At 38.8% G+C, this 18,986-nt stretch overlaps 1 protein-coding gene across 1 annotated transcript in view; it reads right to left on the bottom strand.

The window, feature by feature from the left end:
• Positions 1 to 11,891: 11,891 nt before the first annotated feature.
• The window catches only part of LOC126252140 (tyrosine-protein phosphatase Lar), a 555,880-nt gene continuing 548,785 nt past the window's right edge, over positions 11,892 to 18,986 (bottom strand). The window contains exons 30-32 of the mRNA XM_049953007.1: positions 15,977 to 16,257; positions 15,701 to 15,836; positions 11,892 to 13,148 (exon numbers count right to left, since the gene is read on the bottom strand). Of these exons, the coding sequence (XP_049808964.1) occupies positions 13,080 to 13,148; positions 15,701 to 15,836; positions 15,977 to 16,257 (486 nt within the window). The 3' untranslated portion in view covers positions 11,892 to 13,079. The remainder of the gene's footprint in view (positions 13,149 to 15,700; positions 15,837 to 15,976; positions 16,258 to 18,986) is intronic.

Raw genomic sequence — 18,986 nt, 5'->3', positions numbered from 1 at the left:
CCTTGCACAAAGAGGTTGAAAGCAAGTACACAGATCAGATGATATTATGATATTAATGAAAAGTGGGCCATTTCTATCAAATATTTAATTATAGTTTAAATTGGGCATATCCAATGACAAAAAACTGAGGAAATTATGTTATACAAAGTATGTTAAAATTTCTCCAGAAATCAATAAATTAAAGGACAATATGAAAGACTTATACGTGTTGTTCAGTATGACTAAACTGCAGTACTTCAGTTAAAATATTAACTCATTTCTTGTAAAGAATATAACAGAATGTAAGGTAATGGAAAAAAATCTCATAATGAAAACATCTAATGGCTGGAATGACATTTCATCTGCATTATTTAAAGAATGTAGAAATGAACTGATAAAATCACTAACATATTTAATAAACAGTTCAGTTGGTTGGGGTTTTTTCCTGATATTTTAATAATTACTGAGATGTTGCCAGTGTATAAAAAGGGAACAATTGCTGGCATAAATATTTACTGGCCCATTTAATTAACTTTAGTGCTTGACAAGTTACTTGAAAGAGTAATTCCAGATGAAATGGAACTATCCTCTGTAAATACAACAAACTAAAGGACACACAGTGTGGGTTCCGAAAAGGGTGGTCCACAATAACAGCAGAAGCTGACTTTTCCAGATTTGCCTAAAATCTTTTATTCTGTCAGTCATGCAGTACTTTTAATCAGACTTGAAAGTTCACAGTATAACAGGAGTGTTACTAAATTTCTCAAGTTCTTACCTTAAAAGACAGTGTGCTGAACTCTGTTACAAGAATGCAGATAACGTCCTTACAGTAAAATCAACATACAAGACTTTCAACTACAGAGTCCACAATGAAGTATTCTCGGACCATTTTTTTCTTGTATATTGTAACTGTGAAGTACATGAAACATTTTAAAAAATTGTACAGGTAAGTGCCTAAACGTAGTGTTACAAATGATACACTGCAGAGAAAAAAAAGAGGAAGGTGGTTGTTTATGTGATGCAAAACATTTGGACCAACCATGCAAGTATGAATAGAGAATGGACTATGTGATGTTGCACAGTCCCACAAAGTCTACCTATTGAGCAAGTGCAGATTTGAAAACTCCTTAGCCAACGGCAAGGAAAATCCTTCATAAGCTTCTCTGGAGAGGCTGTGTTGTGGTCATTGATGTGACACTGCTCAAGTGCTCATCTCAGTCACTGGACTTACTGAATTTTTTCTTGTAGGGTCACATCAGGAATAGTATTTATGCTCCACCCTTATCACAGAACCTCAGAGCCTTGCGACACTGCATCACAGCAACTGTTCTTACCATCAGACTGGATACGCTGTGGAGGATATGAGCAGAATTGGACTAAGGATTAGATGTGTCCAGGTGATGAAGGATGGACGTATAGAACATTGCACATACTGTATCAGGTGTTATGTTGTTCTTGGCCATTTATCTGTACCAAATTTTTAAAGTGTTTCATGGACTTCATAATTAGCCTGTATGTATTAACACACCTGAAAAACTGAAAGCTAGTGAACTATGCTGACAATGCACCAGTTGTTAGCTGGGGCTGTGCTGAACAGCTAGCATTGCAAAACAGTAAAGAGAAGTTCACTATGATAACAGGATATCTGATCATTAATAAACTAAAATTAAATAGGAACCAAGACTGTTGTGATAGTCTTCATGATAAATTGTAAACAATCTGATGTAGACATAAATACTGAATTACAGTCACAGCAAAACTTATGATAAAAATAAAATTTTAGGCATTGTGGCTAATGAATGTGGAAAGAGCTTTTTTATTACATCTGTAAAAGAATTAACTGCAACTTTTACTTATTAAATATCACAAACATAATATTCCTCCTATCCTTAAACAAATAAACTATGGATTAATCCACTTGCATTGTCAATAAGTGATTGAAATCTGGGGTGGGGCATGCATAGTCTACACAGACAGCATATTCAGGCTTCAAAAGAAAGTAGTTACAATAATTACTAATATAAGCAAATGTCAGTCCTGTAATGACTACTTCATGTATAATTTACTGACTGTGTACTCACTGTAAATTCTTAAAGACAACAGGGTATTTGGCTGTTTTCTGGAAATCGTCTTAAATGGTTAAATGTGTCATTTTATGTTCATAACATGCTTTCTTCCTTCTTGAATTTCAATATTCTTTAATAAAAACAGAAATGAAATTCAAATAATTTGAAAGCCCACTAAAATGCTCCATTTGATTCATGTGATGCCTGGCTAAGCTTGCTGCTGCTGTCATAAAGCTAATTCACATTGATGTCTTACTTTGGAATTTACATTTTGGAAAGTGGATTAAAAATCTTGTGTAGTACCATGATGTACAAGTACATCTATAAAATCTCTTGAAAAATTGTTTTTGAGTGTTTCAGGGAATGAGAAGGTGCGTGAAAATTTGTTACACTGTACTGGCAAAATGCCACCATGTCGATGCACAAGTTCCCTTGATTAAAAATGTCTTACACTCTGAAGTTAACATTACTTTATCTTCGACATACGCTTTCCCACTATTACAAAGAAGGATAGTGTCAGTCGACAAAGTTAAGCTCTTAGTAAAATTTATCGTTATACCTGCTTCCTTGCACATCATTGGTAGCTCAACTGGTTACAAAAATTTAAAAAAAAACAATAAAGGCAGAGCTGTGAAATGATAAATATTAGAAGATGATAACCATAAGTCACTAGTTCGAATTCAGTCTGCATCAATATTTTAACTTATTTATAAAACAAATTAACAGTCCTATGAAAACCAAGTCACACCTTGGGAACAACATTTTTTTTTTTTTATCTTTGTACTGTCCAACTATATGCTTCTTATTGTTTAAGCTTTTGAAGTTTCATCATCTTACATAAGATTTAGTTAAGTCTACTCAGACTCTGACATTAGTTTATGCTCCCAAACAGCACAACCCTTATGTTTGTGTTACCTGCATGTTGTACGTGCTTTATAGCTCTCTGCATACAAAACTTCATTGTACTGTGGTAGTATGGTGATATCTTCACTAATAGCAATGCTTTCCAAAAAACGTAATTGTTTGCAAGCAAAGTGGATGCATTTATTCTCGGTTGTCCATTTCTCAGACTAAGATTAATATGAAGTTATATACAATACATCTCACCATCGAAACAACTGCTACAGTGAGTTCTTCTTAATGCTATTTTCATTTTTTGTGTAAAACTTTTAAACATTTATGACCCTTGCAGGATTCAAACTAGTGTTCTGCTTCTTTGTAGTCACATGTGCTAGCCGTCACGCAACAGAGCATATGCTTTTGGTGGGGCATCTGCTGCGTATCTTGTTTGGTGGAAATCAGTTTTAAGATTTGCCAAGAATAATTTTATTTTGCTTTGGGTCATACTTCATGACTGACAGTGAACACTCTAGGTATAAGATTAGGAGCATGTTTAATGATGTTGCAGGGGGCAGAGAGAGAACGTCCCTCCTTACTCATATCACCGCTCTAAATAAGTGCAACATAAACACATCAATTTTCGTAAGGTTTCCACTATCAGTGTTCACAAAATTCCTTCCTATTGTTACTTAAAAGTTGTAAATGCGTTTTCCATCAGTAAATAGTCAAGCTGTTTGCAGAAAAAGTACGGAAGAACAGAGTAACTTTGGTTAACACTTCTGTAACACACGTATAATTTCATCTTATTCCTAGTCTGTGACGTCACCAGAGCTTCAGCCAATAACAGAGTATTTTCAATCACGTGACCAAATCTCGATATTTAATTATTTTTGAGCTTTAATTACATAAAAATAAGAGATATTATGTGAGAATATTGACTGCAAATGTGATTTGAATGTTATAATCACTCCAGATAAGAACAATTTGAACCATATTTTTAATATAGGAAAATAGCCTGTAAAAGAGTATGAGAAATAATTGGGACATTCATAACTGCAATACAAGAACCACATGTGATTATCATGGGATACTGAGCAGTAAAAGAGTTACAGATCACAGTCCACTTAAAAGACTATTAAATAACAGGTTGCGAAAAGATGTAAGGCAACTCAGTGGAAATCTTTTAGGGGCAAGCTGAAACAGTCATTAATTAAAAGATGTTTATTACTCACCCAAATATTTCTGAAATCCATTATTGATAGTATTACTTTTGAATATTAGTGGTGGTTAATGTTTATATAACAGTATCCAATGTGCTACCTGTTGTATATAGTCATTATATTTATGACATGAAATTGTTGTAAATATGTGAAAAATGATGATGTCCAACAATTATTATTATTGTTGTTAGGTTTCACAGCAACAATATGAGGAGTAACCAACCAAGTTTTATTCTTCTTCCACATGAAGAGATTCACAACAACAATGAATTAGCAAACAAACATAAGTGAGGCTTGCTGCATTGTCTGTCCAAGGTTGCGAAGCAACCTTCTAGGCCAGCCATGGAGGCAATTGTATGATGCACTGTCTGATTACGTGTGCTCACCCCCCCCCCCCCCAGGGGGAAAGTGTTAACTGTGGAGATGTTCATGTCTTCTTTAGCAGGCGACTACTGCTGGAGCACTTGCCATGCTGTCACAGGAAAATATGGTTTGAAATTGCTTGGACGTGGACAGGTGCAGCTCCCACTCCCCAGCAAAAGACCATGAGGCAGCAGTGGTGATGATGGTGATGTATCCATGTTCACATCCAATAAGGCACTCAACATTGGAGGCAGAAGAGAAGACAGCGGTGGTGGTGACAGGGGCTTTGGAGACATTGACTGCCCAGTGCTGATGACTCCGCTGGGTGGCAGTGGCATCCAGAGCAGGCACAGGAAATGGAGGGGGTGTGGACTGCACGGGGGAGGGGGGAGGGGGGGGGGACAACACAGTTGGTGGAGATGACCACGGGGGTAGAGGGCTCTCCAGTGCACGGTTGGTCATGCATGGACACAGCTGGTCATAGTGTCGTGACACCAAGTCGTTGAAGGTGTGCAAGACACATGGGCGACAGCCTCAACAATGATAGACAACTGCTGGTATCCACTTATGGTGCTGGCCAAACCCATGAGCCCAGACAGGAGAGCCCGGATTGACAAAAAATGGCTCTGAGCACTATGGGACTTAACGTCTATGGTCATCAGTCCCCTAGAACTTAGAACTACTTAAACCTAACTAACCTAAGGACATCACACAACACATCACACACATCACGAAGCAGAGAAAATCCCTGACCCTGCCGGGAATCGAACCCGGGAACCCGGGCGTGGGAAGCGAGAACGCTACCGCATGACCACGAGATGCGGGCCGGATTTACACACTGTGAGGCAGTTACCATCAGGTGGCCTGGCGTTGACCGGAGCACATGAAGCAGCGTACAGTGCTGGTGGCCGTGAAGCAGCTCTGGCAGGTCACTGACTGGAGTGAACCTATATGAACTTGAGAACCTCTTGAGGGATCCCTCAGGGAAGATTTTGCATGTGGGTTTTGAACGTACAAACTAGCTCTGCCTCTCCACTGGACAGGTGTTGAACGGGAGGGATCATAACATGCTGGATGCCACTTTTTGTACAAAATCTTCAAAATCTTGAGACACAAACTGTGGACAATTTTCTGTTACAAGCATACACAGCAATCCTTTTACAGAAAAAAACCTTTGAGATGGCCATGACTGTACCTGCCAGAGACGTAGATGGGCAACAAATCAAATAAGAAAATGTTGAGAAAGCGTATCCAAAAGGAGTTAAGAAAAAGATCCCCACTATCAGCATGAATGTACTCCCAGGGGTGCTGAGGGATGGGCCACAGGGAAAAGACAGACCTGTGGTACCACTTGATGGGTGGTGCACTGCTGGTAGGCTGTCACAATGCACATGATCTCATTGTCAGTACCCAGCCAAAACACATGCGATGGGCCACCGGTTTTGTAGGAGAAACACTCAATGGTCCAGTTGGAGAAGGCACATGACATACAATGCAGACAGGATCACAACCCTGGGCACCAACTCTTCAGTAGCCAACAGTAACAGATCATTAAGAATCAAGAGGCAATGACATGGAGCATAATAATTATGCAAAGGATCTAACGCTCAGGGTGGTGGTTCATCTGGCCAGCCATGGTGGACGAGTTTAACATCTGATGTAAGACAGGATCTGGCACAACAGCCACTGAAATCCAAGAAATTGTAATGGGAAAACATCCTTGGTGTTTTGGGCTTCGACACCTACACAGAGACGCAACAGTACATCCTGATCAAATGCTGGATTGGGGCCAATCAACAATCGAGAAAGAGCATCCACATTAGCGTGTTGGGCTATGGGTCAGAAATGAATCTCATAGTTATAGCATGACAAAAACAGAGCCCAACATTGCAGGCAATGGGCTGCTTTGTCTGATGAAGGACTGAAAATAGAAACCAGAGTTTTCCAGTCGGTAATCAAATGAAACTTAGAACCATATATGAAAACATGAAATTTTTGGAACATGTATACAACAGCAAGGGATTCTTTTTCTATCTGTGAGTAGCACTGTTGTGCCTGTTTTAGAGGTTTGGAAGTGTACGCAACAGGCTGTCCAGAACCATCCAAAGATTTGTGTGAAAGAATGCCCCCAAGGCCACACTGGAAAGCATCTGTGGCCAAAAGAAGGTAACCAAGCACAGTGCTGAGTGTAATTTTAACCTTAATAGGGCAAAAGTATGCTCGCAGGTGAGCGACCAATTAAAAGGAACATCTTTATGTAAGAGACAATGAATTGGTTGGACAAATGTGGCAGTGCCAGGAAGAAATTTATGGTAGTACACCATCTTTCTGAGAATGGCTTGCAACTCTTTCACATTGGTAGGATGTGGCTACGCTGTAATGCCATCGACATGCTGGTATAAAGGCTTTATACCCAGCACACGAGACTACAAAACCAAGAGAGATGCCAGATGACTGAAAACGTTGTGACTTGTCCAAGTTACTTTTCAAGCCAGTGGCCTGTAGCACTATGAACAAGGCATGAAGGTTCTGCAAATGTTCATCGATTGAGGGACCTGAAACCATAATATCATCCAGGTTGTTAATGCACCCCAGCATGGAGGCCGTGACTGCTCCAAAAATTGTTGGAATACGGCAGAAGTGCTAGTCACTCCAAATGGCAGGTGCTGGAATTGATACAGCCCAATTCGGACACTCACTACAGGAACATGTTTGGAATCATCTTCCAGAAGCAGAAGGCTCCTCACAGGTCTATTTGGAAAAATATTGGCTCCTGGAAGGCTATGCTAAGACTTCATCCAGACTGAGTGAGGGATAGGTATCAATAATAGACTGTGAATTTACAGACTTTTTAAAATTACCACAGAGCTGAAGGTTTCCATTAGGTTTTGCATATGGAGGAGACCAGTCCCTAGAGGAGCCAAGCATGACAGCACACAATGACGTAAGTCGATCAAATTTTGATTTGACTTATTTCCGTAATACTATTAGGATTGGGCAGGCATGACAAAAACAGTTTCATTGTCATGTGAGCTTTGAAATTGCTACCACACCCTAAGCGTTCCAAAAACAGAGAGGAATGTTCTGAGGAGAGCACATCCAGTTCTTGGTATGGAACTTGATCCGATACCAGATGCACTTTGTCAGAAATAGAGAACTCAAAAATTTTGAAGGCATCTAATCCAAGCAAGTTTTCAGTGTTGACGTCATCCACTAGTAGGAAGACCAAAGGCTGAACAACTGCTTTGTACACTATAGAAGTAGAAAACTGTCCCAGTATAGGCATCTGTTAGAACTCACCAACTGGTGAGAGACAGAGAACAATGCCGGTGATCCAAGATCCACATAGGGTTGAAAATTTAGCAAAGTCACTGCTGCACCCTTGTGCACTTCAATTTTTGATATCTTGTCCATCACATGTACTTCAATGTAGAGGATCTACCATCACTTGGGAAACACTGTTCACATCCATGTTTATGTCTGGTGAAGGAGGCTGACAGTTGCACACAGATGCAATTATGTCCACTTTTTTTACAATGGTTAAACATCGGCCAACGCTTTGGGCATATGGGCTGCTCATATTGAACAAAACAATAAGAGCAAGATGGAAGAGGAGAAGTCTGATTGCACAGGGGTTGTTGGTGTGAAAGGAATAACAATAGCACACCAGTTACATTAAAAGACCTTTTTAACACAGCCAGTGTGCTATTTCCTCAAATCGGCATTCTTCTAAAACAGAACTTTAAATGATGGACAAAAATCTAAATGACAAGATTGGTCTTTCCATTGGGTGGAGATATGCGAGCAGAAATGCTGATGTAATCAGTGCTTTGTACTACTAAAAAAGACTGCAACATTCCACTTCACCACACAATTTTGACACAATAACTGTTAGATCACTGACGTTTGCAGTTATGAAAAAACAGGGAAGTCAACATGAAGTGTTCTGGGCAAATCTAATATTTGACAAAACCGAATGATGTGGACCCATTACACACCTTTTATTCTGCCACTTACATGCAGTTACCATTGATAGCAAAGTGGTTATCACCAAGTGTGAATGTGCATAATTTTCCTTTCCTTTCAGTTCTTACTCTAAGGGGGGATAAGCAGGCTGCTAGCTTGTTGATGTACAGAATATCCCATAATAAATCAATATTACAGTTCTAAGACCAGCAGTATATTTACAATGGAAATGCCATGTGGCTAGGGCCTCCTGTTGAGTAGACTGTTCGTCTGGTGCAAGTCTTTCGAGTTGACGCCATTTCAGTGACTTGCGTGTTGATGGGGGTGAAATGATGATGATAAAGACAATACAACACCCAGTCCCTGAGCGGAGAAAATCTCTAACCCAGCTGGGAATTGAACACGGGCTGTTAGGCATGACATTCCGTCGCACTGACCACTCAGCTACCAGGGGCGGACAGATTTACAATGAGCAGCCAATATTATCATAGTCCGGTGCTTCAATATTTTTTCCACCAATATATTGATCCTTTTTTTTATGTATCGAGGGCCAATAATTTTGTCTTTTTAAATATCGATATATCAGATTCCCTATATTTTTTAAAATATCAACAGTCCTACCAATAACATGGCTATATTTGCAATGATAATTAGAGAGTAACTCTCACTTTTCATCAAAAGAGGGACTGGCAGGTTTCTGATTAAGAGCTGGATGACACAAAAGGTGATAAACGCAAGGAGAAATCCATGACTTGAATAAAACCTTACACAAGTTGGGGTTGGCAACTCCAAAAGCAAGAAAATATTGCTGTAGGCATTTTTCATACACATCTCAGTCTTATAAAGAATCATCATATGGAGGAAATGGTGGGGGGTGGGTCAATGGTGGTGGACCCTGGCACATCAACGACATTGCCAAATTGTTTCGTGCCATGGCAAGAACTTGCAGTTGCTCGGCTGGGCAGTGAGAGCTCGGTGTTGTTCAAGAAAGGTTTGAAGAACTACTTCCACTGATGTGTTGGCTGTATATTGAAGCAAAGAAAAGAAACATGTGGAGCCTAATACCACAGCCATTGTTAAGTATGTCATGATGTTGTACAGGCACAATATCAGTCACCAAACAAATTTTATTCTGTTTCCACATGAAGAGATTCACAGTAAACCTGAATGAAGTATAGAACAGTGAAAAGTCTCATAGCTATAGAACACGTCAATATACAGTCTCGTAGGTGAGCATACAATAAGCAAATAATCATAAGTGTGGCCAAGGGCCTGATGTGTCAGGCTAATATTGGGCTGTTGAGCACACACCACAGTGCCTGCTGTGCTCTCTGTCCATGTTGCAAGGTGACCTCACTAGATCAGCTGTGAAGGCTCTTGTATCATGTGCTGTTTGGTTAGACTTGCTCACATTTATGGTTACAACAATTATTATTATTATTATTATTATTATTACTACTACTATTAATATCATAAACTTCTCAATAATCAGTAAAACTGCCCATTCACAAAAACATAAACTGAAAATTTCTGCTGATGCAGTAAAAAATTTGGGGATGAGCAAATTTGTAATTATTTATCACCATTTTTTTACCAATGTTCTATCATAAAAAAATGATATACAGTTCGACGACATCTGCAGCAGCACGGACTATCAGCTCGGAGACCATGGCTGTGGTTACCCTTGACACTGCATCACAGACAGGAGCGCCTGCGATGGTGTACTCAATGGCGAACCTGGGTGCACGAATGGCAAAACGTCATTTTTTCGGATGAATCCAGGTTCTGTTTACAGCATCATGATGGTTGCATACGTGTTTGGTGACATCGCGGTGAACGCACATTGGAAGCATGTATTCGTCATCGCCATACTAGCGTATCACCCGGCGTGATGGTATGGGGTGCCATTGGTTACACGTCTCGGTCACCTCTTGTTCGCATTGACGGCACTTTGAACAGTGGACGTTACATTTCAGATGTGTTATGACCCGTGGCTCTACCCTTCATTCGATCCCTTCGAAATCCTACATTTCAGCAGGATAATGCACGACCGCATGTTGCAGGTCCTGTACGGGCCTTTCTGGATACAGAAAATGTTCAACTGCTGCCCTGGCCAGCACATTCTCCAGATCACTCACCAATTGAAAACGTCTGGTCAATGGTGGCCGAGCAACTGGTTCGTCACAATACGACAGTCACTACTCTTGATGAGCTGTGGTATCGTGTTGAAGCTGCATGGGCAGCTGTACCTGTACACGCCATCCAAGCTGTGTTTGACTCAATGCCCAGGCGTATCAAGGCCGTTATTACGGCCAGAGGTGGTTGCTCTGGGTACTGATTTCTCAGGATCTATGCACCCAAATTGTGTGAAAATGTAATCACATGTCAGTTCTAGTATAATATATTTGTCCAATGAATACCTGTTTAACATTTGCATTTCTTCTTGGTGTAGCAATTTTAATGGCCAGTAGTGTAATACTGATGTTGGAGATGAAGCAATGCAAAGAAAAACTGAATTAAATGAAAACAACCAAAGAGAATGTATTTGTAATTTTCTCGAGAAAGAACAAATTTGCAAACTCAGGAAAAGAAAGAAGGCCCTTAATTCATGGAATATTAAAAACAATTTATGTCAGAAAGAAATTATTTCATGTTAATACTGCAGAAGTCCATCACATATTGGTCATCAAAACTTTGAAAAGCAGTATCAGTTCTACACAAATACTTAAAGAGATAAAGAATATTCAGGGGTAGTATGGTAAATAGTTTTACTAAATTTAAATAGGTATGTCTGTGAGATTCAGCTACTGAAATTTTTAATACTTGTGTTCACTCATATTCTAAACCATAAATAAATGTCAAGTGTAGAAAGAAAATTGTGAAGGTACAGCAGAGGCAACTTTGCATGTCTGGACTTTTATTGTGTGATGAAATCAGGAATAACTTGAGTAGTTCCACATTCCACTCATTTTTTTCACATGACAGAAATATAAGGTATCTGTCCAAATTCCTGTTGAGATATAGAAACATGTAGAGTCTCATACACCAATCCTAGCCTGTGTCGCAGATGTTTCCAGATATGCAGTCAATAATCTGTTTGTCATTCATCTCTTGCCTTTACTACTATCCACTTATTTCTCTTTTTGTTGCCTCTCAGCCAAATTACTTTCTCAGTTACTGAGAATGAACAATTTTCAAATGTAATTATGAAATATTTACTACTAATTTACATGTTGCATATCAGATACCATTACTTAAGTAAGCACAGTGGATAATTCCCCCCCCCCCTCCCTCACCTCCCCCCCTTTCCCACAGTAAGCAGGATCACTTGAATTGTGTGTCAATTTGATGGTGCCTTGTTCACCTTGCAAGATAGCCATGTGCTTCTGGTTTTATAAGAGTGTGGTCAGCACACTGTTAAAAATCAGGAATTATAATAATTTTTGTGTACAAAACATGGTTTGATTGGTTTTATTAAAAAGAGAGCACTATGTCAATCAATAATGCGGGAAAACACATTGTTTGTACTGTCAATGGAAAACATTAAAAATCAAAAAAGATGGAAACTTATACAATGATCAGTACTTATTTAAGTCTACAGAAAAGTAAACAATACATATTATACATTTTGAGGTGTTTCTTTTTCTTCTTTAATTTTATGATATGTCAATAATAAAAAATAATAGCAGTCATAATATTTCTGCTTTAGAGTCACATTTAAAAACACATAACGAAAAGGTTCACTCACACACACACATATAGAAAACATGTCTATAATGTAAAAAAAGTAGGAAATGTTTACAAATTTGGCTCTTTTTATATAAATGCTAACTACATCATAACACAATTCTCTTATGAACACCTCACAGGCAATGAACCAAAACAGAAATGAACACTTGAGTGCACATATATTTCCTACAAAACAACACAGGTATACATGAAATTTGGAACTATAAAAATAAAAAAAGAAAGGTTTCAAATTAGAGGGGAAATTGGTAATAATGTCCCCAGTGATTGTATGTACGACAAATGTGCGCTTTCCCATTTTGCTCACATATTCTTCTTTTTCTAAATCTTTATTTGGGAAATTATCTTTCATTATGTAGGCACCATGGAAAATGTTTATGCCATCCAGCTTGCATGATGATGGCACTTTGGGACATTGGGGATGATGTGCAGTTCAGTAACATGCACATTACACACACATACACTCCACTTGTTTAAGTTTGTGTCACTCATCAAAGCTCTAAAAAAAGTTTGTCCGTTCACAGGTAAGAGACGTTTCAATATTATTCTTGAGGCAGTATCTGGATATTATATCCAGTTCAGAGTAAATCAAATGTGTAAAATAACAGATGAATGCGAAAACAAAAACAGCAAGTTTACAGAAAATTGGAGAGTTGTCGAATTATTGTCAATGTTTTCCAGCAAATGGAGTGGGAGAACAATAACAGCTATAGTATTTATGTTCATTTTCTTCACCACGGCATCATTAAAATATTGTCCGCCCTTAAAATTTTTCTTAGTTATTTCTCTTGCTAACTTTACTGGACAAACATACTCAAACCCTACTTATTACTCATCTTTCTAAATAAACAGCCATTGACTGCTATGTCTCTCATCATGTTCCACAGTGGTGTTACTGTCAATTCGCATAATGGTCAAATGATCCCAAATACTCCAATGCAGCTCGATAGCAAAACTGGTACTGATCCTGGTGGGAAAAAAGGCATGTAAATATTTACAAAATGAAATGAATTTAAAAACAGCTATTTATTATAACAGTCAACATTAATAACAAATAATAATAGTAACAATAATTTCAATAGTAATAGCTATAGAATTTGAAAATGAGCAGTGGAAAACTTCTACGTAGGACTATCACAAAATTAAAAGGGTATCACTACTCAAGTATACTACCTGAGAAATTAACAAATGCAAAACAAACAGTTGTTGTCCTATTTCAGCTTGTACTAAGTCTCTGACAATCTTACCATTAATGGGGTGTTAAATCCTAATCTTAATTACTCATGTTTGCCTGTGTGTTCATCTATTTTCTGTTCACCCCCCTCCCTCAACTCTAACCACTTAATTCCTTTCAATTTGTTCTACTTTTTAGTACATTCTGAACCCATGTTCTTACTCATCTTCTTTCTGTGTGTATCTCTCAGTGGTCACATTCTTAATTATAATTCTGTTCTGTGTTGACTGCTTTCCCTCCAGGTGATGGTCTTCTCCATACTGTTTTCTTTATCTCTGGCTGGCCGCTGCCTGCTCTATTCATATTATTTTATTCTTCAAGTTCCCTCTTGAACATCTTAACTATGTGAAGTAGACTAATATACTTCTCTTTCATTTTTAAAATAAAAAATCATAAGTTTTTGAACCTTGTCACAGTCAATATTTATGTGGAGAAAGGGAGCTGACATTATCACGATCTCCACTTATAAATGTTTTTGTATTAATTTTCATATTTGTGTTCAATACAATATGAAATATTTCTCCTATGCAGAGGGAAATTGTAAGTTTTATGTGACAATGCTTCTGTATGTAATATGATGTCACCCTATGGGCTCTCTCAGCTTTGTAGCCACTTGTCCTTGATGGTACAAAACATTTCATGAGATAAGTTGCTTACATGATGCAAAAGAAATGAGCCAGCCAAGACAGTCAACAGAGAAGGTGGAATGTGTGTGGAAATCATTCATCAGGAGCTTAAAGAAATCAGTGACATGTGGAAGCTGAGAATAGCAGGTACCAAAGTCAACTGTCAGACATATTCACACAAATGTATGCATGTAAATTCATACCAGCTGCAGTTACACGTACTGACTACTCTGGACAATGCCTTTCATCCAGACATTTGCAATGACTTACAGTGGCTAGTGGAGGAATATGGTTTTTCACAGAAGTTGTTTTTCTGTAAGAAAGCCATCTTTCATTTGTCTGGAAAGGTAACATGTCATAACATTCTGTTTTAGATGCATAACATCCACATATGATTTTGAACACATTTGTGACTCATGTAAAGTGAATGTCTTTTGTGCCATATCCTCTTCAAAAGTTCATGGACCATTTTTCTTTGAGAGGAAAACTGATCAGTTTCATGCACCAGGAGATCTGGCAGCCACAATTACCCCAAGACATTGGAGAGTCAATTTTGGAGCAAGACAGTAATTCATCACACTTTCTTTCAGACATTCATGATTATCTTAAAGCTGAATTGCCTAACATTAAATTGGACTGGATGTGCTTCTCATTATGCTTCTCCTCTTCTTCAGTGGCCCTCGTGGTTGCTAGACTTAACTCTTCTTAAGGGATTATGTCAAATAATTTTTGTTCCTGTCTAGACTGCCAAGTAATTTGAAAGAGTTGCAAGGAAGGAAAAGTGGTCACTGATATCCAGCATGATGTGTTGGGATGTGTATGGCCAGAGTTTGACTATCACATTGATGTTTGCCGTGTCCCTTACGAAGCCCATATAGAGCAACTGTAATGTAAGTTAAAAACTTGGAAAGACATTCTATCCACTGGTGTATCTCTATTTTCTGTACTGTGCAGTCATCTACCCTGGTAGTACTTAAAAGTAACCCTATACATTCACCAAAAATTTAATAGTTATTTATTAGAGTGCCCTGACACATTTAAATGCCTCATTTTCAGAAGGATTTCGACTTGGCTTATGTTGAGTGTAGGTTAATTCAATGAAGATCTGCATGCAAGAAAATACTGTTACACAAAGATGAAAAATACTACTTGTACATTAATGGTATTGGCTGGTAAAAACTTAAGTAGTAGTTTCAATCACACTGATATGATCTCTGCCAATGAAAACAAAGGATGTAACTTAACCCTGTAGAAATGTTTGTTAAAGACATATCACACAAATGGCCTACTTGGGTCATTTTGCATCCAGAGAGATTTGCAAAGTTTTTAATTTCATTGAATATAAGCAGAGTGAACTGAAAAGTGACACTGGCAGTAAGTATCATGTAAGAGAGGAATCATGTTATTATTGCCGCTTCAACTGAGTACAATAGTAGTTCCTGTTAAGGGCAATTCAGTTTTACAATTTGGATGCTATATGATGGACCAAGATACTTGGTTTATGTTCTATCACAGGTAACTAGTACTTTATTAGAGGGCTTGTACCTTCTGTCTGCAATCTGGAGCCCAAAACAATTACGTATGTATTGGCTTTTATGTTTTCAAGGATAATAGAGCTAACATACACTTTACATCATTCTAACGATTGTATATACAAACCTCTGTCTGAACCATTGCCGGGCGCTGTGTTCGTAGGATCCGAACGGTTTGGAAGACGTCTACAACGCCCTCATACTGCATTCTTTCTAAAACGATACTTAGTGTAATGAATACACCTGTACGGCCTACCCCAGCACTGAAAAAGTAGAATATTACAATTTAGTACACAACAAGGAAATCAAACAAAGGATTACTCACTGGATTAAGACATTTCCCTTAAGTAACTGAGATGTCATTTCTGTACAATATACTGACATAATTATGAGTGTGACATACCTGCAGTGAACAGTAATTGGCCCATCTTGACCAAATTGTTCTTTGGTCTTGTGCACCTGGCCAATGAAATCAATAAAACCATCACCAGACTTTGGCACACCTTGTTCTGGCCAGTCAATGAACTGGAATTGGCGAATGGTGCGAGAACTACCATCACGGGCATCAGTAACCTTGAATTCTCGTAGTATGTACTGAGGCATATTGTATTCTGCTATTGGGTCAACAACAAAACACTGATAACGGACTGACCGGTCACTCGGCCAATACTGGTGACATTTCTCCTAAAAGAAAAAAAAATCTGTTAAGTACCTTTATTCACAGCTACTACCAACTCATAGACTAATTGACAATTTAAGATATCTAATTACTTGGTACAGTTTTGTAAATTATAAAATTATTTGTTCTGTGGCAGGGACAAACCCCATTATATTATCAATTATATATATATTGCAATGTTATTTCATGAAAATTAAGAAATAATAAAATGAATTAACTCTAAAAGTTTGTGAACTGTCATTCATACAAACTAAATAGAGGGAAGATATTTATTTATGGTCAGCATTTCCTGTTCACAAGAGACCTAAGATCGTGTAAAAGTGAATTACTCATGTGGTGTCACCGCTAGACACCACACTTGCTAGGTGGTAACTTAAATTGGCCGCGGTCCTGTAGTACATGTCGGACCCGCGTGTCGCCACTGTGGGATCGCAAACCTAGCGCCACCACAAGGCAGGTCTCGAGAGACTGAGGAGACCTCGTCCCCAGTTGTACGGACAACATAGCTAGCGATTGGACGTGCTAAGCCTTGCTCTCATTTGCCGAGAGATAGACAGTAGAATAGCCCTCTGCTAAGTTAAATGGCGACCACCTAGCAAGGCGCCATTTGTATCAGTGCCAATAGCTTACGAGTATGCAGGAGAGATGTATTCCAACAAGAGAATAAAGTTAAGTATTAAAAAAGCTACGTATTTTTCTTTAGTGCATTTATAAGTCTCATGTTCCAGACTTCACGCCCGTCTGCGTTAGCCTTGCGTGCCCTATCGGCTACAGCATTGTGTCTGGGCTGTATGGTCTAGACACAACAACTCATGTTCTGCATTTGCTGTGCAACATTTCACAATAAGGAGATTGATGATGATGATGTATTTTCCTGGAGGATGACTAGAATTATATACACTGTGACTGGACTGTAGTAGAATGTGCTATCAGCTTTGCTATAACTTTTGCAGAGCATTTTATGTTGGTATGACTATCAATTGGCTATCAACCCAAATGAACGGCCACCACCCAACTATTGTCAAGAACAGATTTGATTGCCCAGTGGCAAAACATGGTGCCGACACAAGATCGATTTCAGTGGCTGCTTCACAATCCACCACCTAGGTCCTTCTTGCCAAAACCAAACCATCTGAATTATGTAGATGGGAACTGTCCTTGTAATACACCCTTTGATCTTGCAGTCCTCCCTGCCTCGGTATCGGCAAGCAAGCCCCTGATCCACGAATATACTTTCCTTACTCTCCACTCCCACGGTCCTCTCCACAGTCTTCCTCTTCCTACTCTTCCTCTGCACTATTGTTCCCTCCCAACCCATACCTCACTGTGCACAACGCCTTCGCCCCTGCCTGCACTTTCTTGGTGCCCCTAATGCTGTTTGTTTTTCTTTCATATAGTATAAACTATTATTTAGCATATAGATGAATCTTAGCAGTTTCCAAGTGTCATGTAAAATTCAATCAATTCATATCTGGAATAGTCTGATGAGCAATTACTTAGGAACACTTTCAGTGGCCTGTTTCCTGCACTGAAAACAAACTGCAGAATGCTACAAAAGGTTGTTGGTGACTAGGGGCATCAGTGGTGGTCATGCGAGTAGACTACTAAATACAGCTGGCAGCTGGAGCTGCCAAATAATATAGTTATTCTCACTGCTACTTCTTTCACTCTGTGCGTACATTTAGGAAAGTTTGAGGTAAGTGGTAAAATGGTTCCACGACAAGTGTATCACTGGTACTGTAAAGTCTTGGAATCATTTATCAGGAACTGGACAGGAAATAATGACAGGCTAATATGGAGGAGTGTACAATATGTTAGTGAGTTTCTACAGCAATTTGGAGATTAAAGTTAAGGATTCAGGTACAGAATATATAGAATGATGTTAGGATACCAAAGTAGTATTTTTGATGTTTTGAGCTGCCCAGTACTTTGTGGCACAACACCCAGTGCCACCAATAGAAAAGCACAACCATTTGATAGCACTCATAGCATTTTTGGAACAACACATTTATGCTTCTGAGGAGAAAAGAGGAAAGGGTTGGAAGGGGTGGGAGGCATGTCACTCAGAAACAAACTAGCAAGGACTAATCTTTTACAAAAAGGGTAGAAGGAAAATGTATCAGAGGAAGTAGGTGCCAGCACATAGCTTAGCATTCTATGCTATGTTGACTTCTATGCTATGTTGACTTTGCTTCAGGTCGAGTAAGAAGCAACGGTGGATACACATAGAAAGACAGAAAATGACACATGAAAGCATAGTAAAAATGAACTACAATAAGCAGATGAGGAGAGGGGAACCTATGAGGAATATAACACAACAGAAGATAGAGAGAACTGCACAAATACCAATGGAAGGATGCAGGACAGGGGAGGTTTAGGATAATGTAGATTGAGTTTAGGAGAGAGAAATATGTTGCAGAACAAGTACCTATATCAAGCATTCAGGGAATGCTAGGTTGTAGGATCCAAATAGAGTGTGTGATATAGCAAGCCCCATGGATATGTCCAAGGCAGACAGTTCATCTGTATCCACTTGTGTATTTTACCAGTTCTGTGGTGCTCATTCCAGTGCAGAAAGCATTGTAGAGAACAAATATCAGTTGATGATATCATATAAGCACTTTCACACTTTTGTCTGCCTTTAACGTTACATGCTGTGCCAGTGCTGAGTAGATGGTAGCTGGATGGTGCATTGAGCAGGTTTTCCAACCACAGTGGTTCCAGGATAGGAATT

Source organism: Schistocerca nitens, chromosome 4 (assembly GCF_023898315.1).
Source record: "Schistocerca nitens isolate TAMUIC-IGC-003100 chromosome 4, iqSchNite1.1, whole genome shotgun sequence".
In the NCBI taxonomy this organism is placed as follows: domain Eukaryota; kingdom Metazoa; phylum Arthropoda; class Insecta; order Orthoptera; family Acrididae; genus Schistocerca; species Schistocerca nitens.
This window is presented reverse-complemented; position numbering and strand designations above follow the sequence as displayed.